This window comes from Garra rufa, chromosome 25 (genome assembly GCF_049309525.1).
Source record: "Garra rufa chromosome 25, GarRuf1.0, whole genome shotgun sequence".
NCBI classification, from domain to species: Eukaryota; Metazoa; Chordata; class Actinopteri; order Cypriniformes; family Cyprinidae; genus Garra; species Garra rufa.
The window spans coordinates 9984798-9998194 of NC_133385.1; the positions used below are offsets into that span (position 1 = coordinate 9984798).

Consider the following 13397-nt stretch of genomic DNA (forward strand, 5'->3'; position numbering starts at 1 on the left):
GAATTCACATCACAATACTAAAATTATAATTTTATATATATATATATATATATATATATATATATTATATATATATAATACATTTAAACATGATTTTAGAGTTAAATATTATATATTATACATATTTATTATTATAATAATTTTATAAATATTATACCATAATGTGAAAATAATGATTATTATTTAAGTACAATTAGTAGATACCATAGTAGTATTTGTTGTACTAAATTTAATTTACCAAATTTTAATTTCAATAAAGACATTTTTGTCACATTACGGTCATAATCACAATAATACAATTACAATTTTATAAATAAAAATATAACTATAATTTTGTAATTATTAAAAAAACATTATATACAAATATTATTTTTTAATTTAAAAATGAGGTTTAAATTGGTAAAAAAATTGGTTTAAATTTTTTTCTGCATATATATACAGAAAAAAAAACACATCATTATTTCACATTTTGTGGGAGTCGAGCAGCCTCTCCGATATATATATTATTAATTTATTTAGAATTCAAATTAAAATATATTTTTATTTATTAATTTTAATTTATAATTTTTTAAAAATATTATATTTATTATATATTTACATCTATTATATTTTTTTCCTTTAGGATTTTTTGGGGAAATATAAACCTGGCATTTTTTTGTGAGATCATCCCGATTATAAGTGTGTGTGTGTGTGTGTGTGTTAGACACTGTGCTGGTAAAACTTGTGTTTGCAATTTTGGAAAGAGCAGATCTGAATTTGGACTTTCTCTGTTATTATCATCAGTAACCGTCGAAAATTGAGGTACCCTGGATTAAAGCATGTCTGATACAGAGGCAGACAGAGAGAAAGCACGCGCGCACCAGAAGGGAACTATCCGCATGTGGAAAAACACACATATCATTATTTCACATTTTGCGGGAGTCGAGCAGCCTCTCCGATTGGCTGGTTTTCCCTCCAGCCCAGAAGCCAAATTCTTGCCACCGTCATGGTTTTCCAAAAATATGAGTTTCCACGGCGACCAGAAACCACAGACAACATCGAGCAAGCACTGAATGACACTCTGTGTTCCAGCGGAGAGAGTCGCTTTGAATTTTCCGACTACGTCTCTGTTCTAGAAGCTTCATTAATGTTTAAAACAGGGGAAAAGGTCTAGGTGTACCTCCATTCCGGTATTGCGTTTGAGGCGGGGCGGTTCGTCGTTCACAGGAACGATGGTGATACCGATGGTCAGGGACGCACTCCGGCGGGTGATTTGAAAAGCGGTCGCCATGACAGTGAAACTGTCCTCTGTGGTTTCACTGCTGTCATGGAAGTAGTACACCTGTCCCTGTTGTACCTGAGGAAACATGACATACACAACTATCAAAAATCCAGTCTGTGACTGCATACCAAATCCTTTTTCTAACCATTAAGTTATTTTTGCTGTGAAGAGACAATAAAAACATGATTTTAAAATTCTGTAGATGTAGTTTCCCTCCAAAACGGTAAAGTCAATAAACAAAAGCTCTCATGGTAACCAGTTCCTGTTTTCAGGATGTTCTTTTCCTAGTTAAAAGGATAGTTCACCCAAAAATGAGAATTGCCTCATGATTTACTCACCCCAGCCAATTGGAGTTATAGTAAAAGATGTCCTGGCTCTTCCAAGCTTTATAATGGCAGTGAATGGGTGTTGAGATTTTTTTATTGGACTTCAAAATCTCAACACCCATTCACTGCCATTATAAAGCATGGAAGAGCCAGGATTTTTTTTAAATGTAACTCAGATTGTATTAGTCTGAAAGAAGAAAGTCATATACACCTAGAATAACTTAGGAGTAAGTAAATCATGGGGTAATTTTCATTTTTGGGTGAACTATCCCTTTAATGTTATCACATTGGACTAAAACCTAACAACTTTCTTACACAAATGAGCATGGTATGGTGTTGCCAAGTCTGTAATTTTCCTATGGAATTGGGATACTTTGACACTATTGCCGTGGGTTGTTTTTCATGTCCGCGGGTTGAACCAGCCCCAGTAACGTGATATTTAGCCCCTGAAATGTGAATTTTTCCAGGGGAATCCAGCCAAAAAACTAGTTTTGAGTACCAATTGGACAGCTTTTGTTGTGATAACCTGGCAACCCTGAAATGCATCGATTTTCTTCAGTAGGCCTTTATTACCCTTCCTGATGTTATCACATTGGACTAAAACCTAACAACTTACAAGGGATTTTTGTCCTTTTTTGGGATTTTTTATTCTTTTTCTGGTCCAAAAAATTCATTATGAATATTTTTCTTACACAAATGCATCAGTGTTGCCAAGTCCATGAATTTTAACACTGTTAAAGTAACCCCCACTGTTGTTTTTCATGTCTGCGGGTTGAAGCGACCCCAATAATGTTATATTTAATGTAACTGATTGTATTCGTCTGAAAGATGTAAGTCATATACACCTGGGGTGGCTTGAGAGTGAGTAAATCATGGGGTAATTTTCATTTTTGGGCGAACTATACCTTTAATGTTATTGCATTGACCTAAAACCTAACAACTTACAAAGGATTTTTGGCCTTTTTGGGGCTTTTTCCTTTTCCGTTTGGTCAAAAAAAGTAATTATAAATATTTTTCATAGACAAATGCATTGATTCACTTCAAAAGGCCTTTATTAACCCCCTAGAGCTGTGTGGAGTACCTTTTATGATGGATGGATGCACTTTTTTTGTGCTTCAAAATATCAACACCCATTCACTGCCATTATAAAGCTTGGAAGAGTCAGGATTTTTTTTGTAATGTAACTCTGATTGTATTCTTCTGAAAGATGTAAGTCGTATACACCTGGGGTGCCTTGAGAGTGAGTAAATCATGGGGTAATTTTTATTTTTGGGTGAACTATACCTTTAATGTTATTGCATTGACCTAAAACTTAACAACCTACAAAGAATTTTTGTCCTTTTTTGGAATTTTTTCCTCTCCTTCTGGTCAAAAAAAAAAAAAAAATATTAGAAATTTTTATCTTATACAAATACATAGATTCACTTCAGAAAGCCTTTATTTACCCTCTGGAGCTGTGTGGAGTACTTTTTATGATGGATGGATGCACTTTATTGAACTTCTAAGTCTCAACAGCCATTCACTGCCATTATAAAGCTTGGAAGAGCCAGGGCATTTTTTAATATAACTCCGATTGTATTCGTCTAAAAGAAGAAAGTCATAAATACCTAGGGTGGCTTGAAAGTGATTAAATCTTTTTATAAGCTTGTTTTCTTTCAGTTATCACAGGTTTTGTGTTTCTTTTTAGAACTGATTGATCTGTTTTTGAGCAAATATTACCACAATTATTCACAAACAATGCTTTTATCACTCAAAAACTGAGGTGAAAAAAACTCAAAAACAGTTCAGATCAGTGAGGCCTATGATCAATCATTTCCAAAACGAAAAACAAAACCTGTTCTAATTAAAAGAAAACAAGCTGACAAAAAGATATAATCTAATATTTGTTGACAATACAGCATAATGAGAAATTTACAAGCCATTTAGGTAAAAGATTAACACAGCACAAAGGATAGTTGAGAAATAACTAAAACAGACTTATACGTATGTCTGAGCATGTGCTCTAAGCCACAGAAATAAAAAACAGTTGGAGATAAGATTAACATGATTGTGAATAGTACAGCTGTTCTTTCAAACAAGCCATCGCTCAGTCCATTTCGTCACATAATTAAATGTACATCCGTCACACTAAAACTGGATTTGACGTGGGTGGTCAGATGCACTTTTTAAACAAAGTGCGGATTTAGTCAAACAAACATAATGCAATACTCTAGGAAGCCCCACAACTGCGAGCGCCTCATGTGAAACTGAAGTATGTTAGTGAGTCCGGCGCAGGAGGTCAGACGTCTGCCGTCTGTCATATGGTGCACAGATTTTAACAACCTCCAGATGATCAGGTCATTGCACGTAGTACAAACTACACAGTGCAAATCTTGACAATGACCACAAGACCCATAAAAATCTAATTGGCATTTAATCTTTTTTGGGCATATTTTCATTAATACGAGCACCACAGCTCAAAGTGTCACAGCTGTGCACTAACCGCTAAGCCGCATCTTATGCTAACAGCATTTTTAGCAGAGAAAAGCTGTGCTTCACCTCTTTCTGACATTGTTTAAGTCTGCATATTCTCATGTTTTGTCAGGAAATCGATAACTTGTGGCGGCTGTTTACGGAAGATGTCATTTGGAATAGAGGTGTAGTGTTTTTATGTAAGATTCTTAGTTTATTTTCAGCCTTCTTAACATTTTTAGTTATAAGAGACATTTAAAGGAGACAGAGGAAAGGCAACCATGGGGAGAATATGACAAGCTGGATTCAAATCCTATTAACCATACGAGGAATAAACTGCAAAACTGTAATTCCTAATAGGTATTTTTTGTCTTGTTTTCCAGTTAAAATGTTGACATTAGTATCTAATTCCTATCTGTCTACCGTTATCTTTATAGATTATATGTCTATTTATCTGTCTACATATACACCTTGCAGAATCTGCAAAATGTTAATCATTTTACCAAAAATATCTGCATACAAAATGCATGTTTTGTCATTTAGTTTGTCATTTATAATTTAGTACTGACCTGAATAAGATATTTCACGTAAAAGACAATTACATGTAGCCCACAAGAGAAAATGATAGTTGAATTTATTAAAATGACCATGTTCAAAAGTTTACATACACTTGATTCTTAATACTGTGTTGTTACATGAATGATCCACAGCTTTTTTTTTTGTGATAGTTGTTCATGAATCCTGTGTTTGTCCTGAACAGTTAAACTGCCTGCTGTTTTTCAGAAAACAGGTCCCACAAATTCTTTGTTTTTGTTTTTTTAGCATTTTTGTGTATTTGAGATCCATCTTTTCACACTGAGGACAACTGAGGGACTCATATGCAACTATTACAAAAGGTTCAAACGCTTACCGATGCTCCAGAAGGAAACACAATGCATTAAAGGGATGGTTCGGAGTAGATTTGACTTCATTGCTATGCACTCCAAAGCCCATGTAAATACCCCATCCGAAGTTTTTTTTACCTTAGTCGAACATTTATGGAGATATCAGAGTTTTTCGAATGGCTTGCTACAGCCGTAAATGGAACATCTGATGTATCTCGTAAATTGCACCACTAAACGTGCACGTAATGAGCAACTTGTAGGAGGACTTTTACGTGCTTTTCCCAAACCAGGGAAGTGACGTCGACGTGTCGCCATTTAGGATTTTTGAGACTAGTAGGGATCGGGTAAAAGTTGTTTTTAAAACACTCATGGTGGACTTACAAATTTTCTGATGCAGCGTTTTGTGAGTTTACATACCCTATTTACACTACTGTAGAAGTTTGGTAAGATTATGTGCACGTTTAGTGGTGCAATTTACGAGATGCATCACATGTACCATGTACGGCAGTAGCGAGCCATTCGAGAAACTCTGATATCTCCCTCAATGTTTGACTAAGGTAAAAAAAACTTTGGATGGGGTATTTACATGGGCTTCGGAGTGCATAGCAATGAAGTCAAATCTACTCCGAACCATCCCTTTAAGAGCCGGGGGGTGAAAACTTTTGGAATTTGAAGATCAGAGTACGTTTAAGTATTTTGTCTTCTGAGAAACATGCATCTTTTATAGCTTCTGAAGGGCAGTACTAAATGGGAAAAAATGATATTTAGGCAAAATAAGAACAATGTCTCATCTTCAAAAATCTTCGTTCTGTTCAAAAGTTTTCATCCCCGGCAGTGTTGTTTTTGACAACCATCTTAGATTTAGTCTTAGTTTTAGTCTTTTGGACTAAAATGCTTATTAGTTTTAGTCAAATTTTAGTCACTTCTATATGTGATAGTTTTAGTCCAATTTTAGTCGACGAAAAGTCATAAAGGTTTTAGTCTAGTTTTAGTCAAAAAAATGGGAAAAAGTAGTCTTTTAACAAATTAATGTAGGTCAGTAAGTATTTTGCTGTTGGGTAGTGTCAATTATAAGTTGTGAAAATAGCAGATCTATAGTTCAACACATTGTGAGCTTCCGGATCGACTATTTTCACCAATAATTACAATAATGAAGGAATGGTTTTAGACATAATAGACATATACTTGAAATACACCCATAGGTCCTCTCGCCGTTTGCGACCACCCTGTGTGCAAACTGCCGCCATCATGGTTAATCGTCTGTCTGAGTGACAACAATGTGACGTGTTGAGCACGTTGTGCGCTGCACGCCAGGTGGTTGGCATAACCAAACAAGGATAGAATGCTAAAAAGGCTTGCCATACTAGTATGGCAAAGAGTATTTAATGCTAAAACGGCTTGCCATAGCGGCAGATACTTTTTCGGTTTTAATTGGCATGCACAATAAGCAGAAATGTCATGCATTTTAAACGTCTGACGGACCACCCACTAACATTTTCGTCTATTCTCGTCTCGTCAGCGAAAACTCACACACGTCTCGTCATGTTTTAGTCATCAAAGAGCCATTTTTATCTCGTCATCGTCTCGTTATCGTCATGAAAAAAAGTGGCGTCAACGAAATGATTTCGTCATCGTCATCGTTGACGAAAACAACACTGATCCCCGGCTCTTAATGCATTGTGTTTTCTTCTGGAGCATCAGTGAGCATTTGAACCTTCTGTAATAGTTGCATATGAGTCCCTCAGTTGTCCTCAGTGTGGAAAGATGGATCTCAAAATCATACAGTCATTGTTGGAAAGGGTTCAAATACACAGAAATGCTGAAAAACCACAGAATTTTTTATAAATTCAGCTATTAATTTCTCTTGTGGACTATATGGAAATGTCTTTTATGTGAAATATCTTATTCAGGTCAGTATTAAATAAAAAAAATCATGCATTTTGTATGATCCTCTTATTTTGATAAAATAATTAACATTTTGCAGATTCTGCAAGGTGTATGTAAACTTTTGAATTCAACTGTGTGTGTGTATATATATATATATATATATATATATATATATATATATGTGTGTGTGTGTGTGTGTGTGAAGATTTTTTCCAGTGCTTCAAGAAAAAATACACTTATACAAAACAAAACAAGTCCTCACTTATGCAGTGTTTTTCAGGTAAACTGTATCTTGTTTTAAGGTTTTTCTACATATTTCAACTTGAAAACAACAACAAAAAAGGCTAATTAACTCACAAAGAAGGCATTTTTGCAGTATATGGCTTAAAGTAAAGTGTCACAGCATGTGTGCTAACCGTTACGTCGCAAGCTCTGAGAGAACAGAAGCTTTTGTAGAGAAAACCCGAGCTTCATTTCTTTTCCGCTGCTGTTTAGTCAGTAAATCGTTGTGTTTGCCAGGAAATCGATGCTGTTAGTGACTGTTCGCAGAAGATGTCAATTTTCCAAGGCTGGTGAAATGTTTCAGCTAACATGCTAATGGCTGAGAATCTTTGATTATTTTAAGCTTGACCTTTTGGCAATTGTTTTAACAATATGGTAGAAAAAAGGACAGGAAATGAGCGGAAAAAGAGAGGGGGAACACCACAGCCTGTCATTTTAAGGTATACATGCTAACGCTTATATTTTTTTATTGTTAATGTCAAACGACGTGAACTGATTTAAACTCTGCTTACATTTTGTCAGCAAATTCATCCATCACTTGGTAGAGGCTAGTCACATTGGTAACAGATGTCAACATACTATCCTTGAAAGCATTAATAATTCTAATATGTGACCCTGGACCACAAAACCAGTCTTAAGAAGCATGGATATATTTGTAGCAGTAGCCAAAAATACATTGTATGGGTCAAAAATATCAAAAATAAATTTATGACAAAAATCATTAGGATGTTAAGTAAAGATCCATGTTCCATGAAGATATTTTGTAAATTTCCTATACCGTAAATATACTAAAACTTAATTTTTGATTAGTAATATGCTGTGCTAAGAACTTAGTCTGAATTTAGACAACTTTAAAGGCGATTTTCTCAATATTTTGATATTTTTGCACCCTCAGATTCCAGATTTTCAAATAGTTGTATCTCGGTCAACTATTGTCTTATCCTAACAAACCATACATCAATGGAAAGGCATTATTTACTCTCAAGTTATTTCAAACCTGTATGATTTTTTTCTATTTTTTTGCTGAGGAACTTCAAAGAAGATATGATATAACCAAACCTGCAGAATTTAAAAAGAAATAAATAAGGATACGGTGCTGCTTAAAAGTTTATGAACCCTTTTGTATTTTTTATATTTCTGCATAACTATGACCCAAAACGTCATGAGATTTTCATATAAGTCCTGAAAAGTAGACAAAGAGAACCCAATCAAACAAATTAAGGAAAAATACACTGCAAAAAAATGCTTTTCTTATTTCCATTTCTTGTTTCCATCCAAAATATCTAAAAATTCTTAAGAAGGATTTTCTAGATGAGTAAAAAATTATAATTTTTCGATATTTTGGCTGGAAACAAGACAAAATATGTAAGTAAGAAAAGCATTTTTTGCAGTGTTTTTTTTGGTCATTTATTTATTGAGAAAAATGATCTATCTATCTATCTATCTATCTATCTATCTATCTATCTATCTATCTATCTATCTATCTATCTATCTGTCTGTCTGTCTGTCTGTCTGTCTGTCTGTCTGTCTGTCTGTCTGTCTGTCTGTCTGTCATAATTCTATCTATCTGTCTATCTATCTATCTATCTATCTATCTATCTATCTATCTATCTATCTATCTATCTATCTATCTATCTATCTATCTATCTATCTATCTATCTATCTATCTATCTATCTATCTATCTATCTTTAATTTCTGTAGACTAAACGTAGTGACTTTCATTAAACAAAAAATACAATGTAAGTCAATGGGACCAAACTTAAGTTCGTTCCACGAAAGAAAGAAAGTCAAGATTTGGAACAAAATGAGGATGGAAAAATGATTTTCATTTCATTTCTGGGTCAACTTTCCCTTTAATATTAATATTGTTAATACAAGTTCTACTACAGTATCAATCAAATCAAAGTCCTAAAGGAAAAAGCCTGTTTTACATGATTCTTTTGTTGTTTAGTCTGTATTTGTTATGAAACTGATATCTGTTGGCGACTATCTACATAAGATGTCAATTTCTGTAGCACAGGAGAAATGTATTCCAGATTGCTTCGTAGTGACATGCTAATATCCGTTCTCTCCCTTTCCTTTTGAAGCCCTGAACTGTTTGGAGATGTTTTCATCTCGGTGCTTTGCGAATGTTTGCTACTACGCTGCACCGTAAGCTATCATTACAATCTGTCCCCTGGTGTGGCAGCACTGACTGCCAGTATACAAACCAACCGCTGAGTCCACAACACAGAATAAAGAAACTCCACATTCAGCTCAGTAATGAGCATGACGCATACGTCTTTAATTTAGGAACAATTCCGCCTTGGTTTCTTTCCTGCGCAGTAGTTTCTCTCCATATGGAACATATTAGTTGTTGCAGAAAGCATTGCATAACCGAAGAAAGGAAACGTAGAGCACAGGACGGCGAGAGCCAGAGCGGTTAAGATGTCGTGTATTAAGATGTAGTGTTGAGCGGCTACACACAATGAAGTTATTCTGACAGCTGGACTAAAGCCATCACAAGACATTGATTGTGAACTTCAAATTCAATCTGTCCTCCATCTGTGATCTCCTTCTCTCTCATCCTCCCTTCTCTCTCTGGTGTGCGAGCTGTGTTCATTGCATAAGATATCTGTCAGTCTAACACCATTTGTGTCCTGCTGCGCCTTGATCGCTGAAAGGAATATTCAGTGATGTTTTCAACCTTCAAATTGTCAACGACAGAAGCATGTGTTTCCTACTTCATTTAGTCTTTGACTGAAAAAAGCTAAATCTCAGCTTTCGAATTGTTTAAATATTACAATCGTACATTTATACTTAAATCCATTGTTGAAATTTAATATTACAAATACTGTCTATCGAAAAACTGTATTTTGGAGGAATTTACCTCTCAAAATTCAAACAGTTTAGAAAAAAATGATTTAACAAAATGATTAGATTTATCAAATATGATCAAATATGATTTATTTTTCAAATGTAATATAATATAAATGTAATATAATATTATATTTCAAACACTTTCAAAAAGAAATGATCTGACAAAATTGTCAAATTGATCAAATATTATTAAATATAATTTATTTATGAAATATAATAAAACCAAATATAATGTAATATAATATAATACAATATAATAAATTATAATAACATTTGCGCAGGTAAGCATGATATTAATTATGCACACTGCAATAAATAAATCAATTAATAATAACAAATAATAAATAAATTGTAATTCTAAAATAAAATTAAAAGATTAGCTGACAAAATATAAATTTAATCAAATATAATCAATACAATAATGTAAATAAATATCTGATATAATATAATATAATAATATTTTTGCACAAGTAAACATGATTTTTTGCAATGTACACTACAAAAAATAAAAATAATAAATATAAATAAATTAATTTATAAATGTATACATTTTAATTCAAATTTTTTTTGTAAAAAATCACATTTAATACAAAATAATATAACATAACATAACATAATATAATAATATATTTGCAGCGGTAAACGTGATGTCTGCTATGTACAATGCAAAAAAATAAAATAAATAAAAATAACTAAACAATTCCTAACAATTAAAAAAAATATCTGATATAACATATTATAATATAATACAGTATAATACAATAATATATTTGCACTGTATGTACACTGCATGTACACTTCAAATAAATAATTCCAAACAATTTTGTAAAAAATATAATATAATATAATATAATATAATATAATATAATAATAAATTGCGCAGGTAAACGTGTTAACTTTGTGCACTTACTCATTATTTGTCTTGTTTTCCAGTACAACTATTTAACCTATTATTACCTGATATACAAAAATATTTAACATATTGATTTTTTTCTGAAAAAAAGATAGAAAGTTAAGTGAATGAATGACCTAATCAACCTAATTCAAAGGGGAAAGCCAGTTATTTTTCCAAGTCCATTGGCAGAAATTGTTCTTATTTTAAGCATTAAGTTACTCAATTTTTATATTTCTTTCAGAAAAAGACTTTATATATCATGTCATCTTGCTTCTCAAGTAAATCAATTTCAATTTAAGAATGTTTAGAGGTTGTATTGAAAAACAAGACTAACAAATTGAGCAAGAAAAACACTTTTTGCAGTGTACAAGCTGTTTTATTGATGCCTAAAAGGCTGTTGTGAGAGATGCATATCTTTCAACAAACTCTGTGATGATTTTCCTACTATAAATTGTTGTGAAGATACTAAACTCTCACACACTACATTAAAGATTACTTTTAACATTAATGTTCTGAATAATTCAGATTAAATTGACACTGTTTAAAAACTGACACTTTGCAATTCTGTTTCGGTGACACAGAAAATTGAAAATAACCCGGGAAGTTCATCAGTTCTGACTGAATTGCTCCCGAGTTAAACTAATCTCTGTTCTCGATGTTGCATGGCTGGCGGCACGGTGTAAATGCTTTATTTGCGGGATATATGGGCTAGATTATTCTGGCCCGCGGCAGCAGGGAAGCGCAAGTCAGAATTTCCATCAAGCTGGAACGGCAGTCATAAGAGCAATGTCTAACCGCTCTCAAACAGCAGCATACTCATTCTACCGCCAGTCTTTTCCTTCTCATTCTTTCCACTAGAAAACCTCTGGGTCACTCTGCTAGATATCATAACGCAAAGTAGTTTTGGGGGGCCCACTGGAAACAAAGACAGCTTAGATAAGTCTTAAAAGACAGTGGGAGAAAGAGAAATTGTTTCTTTGAGCCTCTAAAACACAGCGAGCATCAGACGGCCATGATCAAGGTCTGCTTCAATAGCTGTTATTCTTTGAATGGCTTGTAATTAAGATGCAGAAAATGCTATTTTATGCCTGACTGTTCCTCAATGATATGGCAAAATGCTACGCAGGGATCCTGGTAGTCTCTGAGAAACCATTACACGAGGCTGTTCGCCCTTTTAATTAAAGCCAATGACAGCTCCTCTGGTTCCATCGCAGCTCTTTTATCGTGAGAAGAATTAACTCTCATTGCAGGCACAAAGTACAAACAAACAAAACGAACAAGCCTGTAATTACGGCATCATTAGTTGTTCCCACTGTTTCCTCTACAAACGAGAACAGTTTACCCAAAAAATGACAATTCTGTCATCATCTGCTCACCCTCATGTCGTGACTTTCTTCCTCCTGTGAAACTCTCAGCCATTTCCAAGATGCTCGAGCAAACAATGAAAGCATATTGTGACCACGGGCTGTCAAGCTCCAAAAAGGACAGAAGAGCACCATAAAAGCACCATAAAAGCTGTTTTGATGACTCAGAAGCAAGTTTTTTGAAGTCAAATAATAGCTTTACATGACGAACAGACCAGTTTCAGTCATTTATTGATGCTCTCCACCGCAGATCTTAAATCTCATTTGCACATGCACAAATATAATATTATATGTCATGTGGGCTGGTGTTATGGAGATCATAACACCAGTTATGGTGTTGTGTGGTAAAAATCATTGAGACATGCCTCTGATGCCCATATAAGGGCTGGCGAACATTTTAGCGCAGGCCTGAAACCAATTGCCACGCCTCTGATGTCCATATAAGGGTTGGCGGACATGTTCCTGAGGTTACACCTCCTATACTCACAGCTAATATTCATGGTCACGCCTCTGATGCCCATATAAAGCCTGACAAAAACATTATAGTGCAGGCCACTCCTCTTTCCATGCCTAAAATCAATGGCCACACCCCTGATGTCCATATAAGGGCTGGTGAATGTATTTTAGCACAGGCCACTTCTCTTTTCATGTCTAAACTCAATGACCATGCCTCTGATGTCTATATAAGGTTTGATGTACATGTTTCTGAGGTTACACCCCCTATCCCCACAGCTAATATTCATGGCCACGCCTCTCATGCCCATATAAGGACTGATGAACACATTTTAACGCCGGCCACTCCTCTTTTCATGCCTAAAATCAATGGGCACGCCTATGATGTCCATATAAGGATATGTGAACATGTTTCCAAGATGGCCACTCCTCATTCTGTACCTAAAATCAATGGCCATGCCGCTAATGTCCATATACGGGTTGGCAAACATGTTTCTGAGGTTAAACTTTTTATCCCCACAGCTAATTCATGGCCATACCTCTAATGCCCATATAAGGGTTGGCGAACATATTTAGCTCAGGCCACTCCTCTTTCCATGCCCTAAAACCAATGTCCACGCTTCTAATGTCCATATTAGGGTTGGCAAACATGCTTCTGAGATTACACCTTCTATCCCCACAGCTTATATTCAGGGCCACGCCTCTGATGCCCACATAAGGGGTGTTGAACACAT

The 13397-nt window shown here is 34.5% G+C and overlaps 1 protein-coding gene across 1 annotated transcript in view; it reads right to left on the reverse strand.

The window, feature by feature from the left end:
- cspg4 (chondroitin sulfate proteoglycan 4) overlaps positions 1–13397 on the reverse strand; it is a 71950-nt gene that overhangs the window by 12105 nt on the left and 46448 nt on the right. Inside the window, exon 5 of the mRNA XM_073832042.1 lies at positions 1160–1336. Within this exon, the coding sequence (XP_073688143.1) occupies positions 1160–1336 (177 nt within the window). The remainder of the gene's footprint in view (positions 1–1159; positions 1337–13397) is intronic.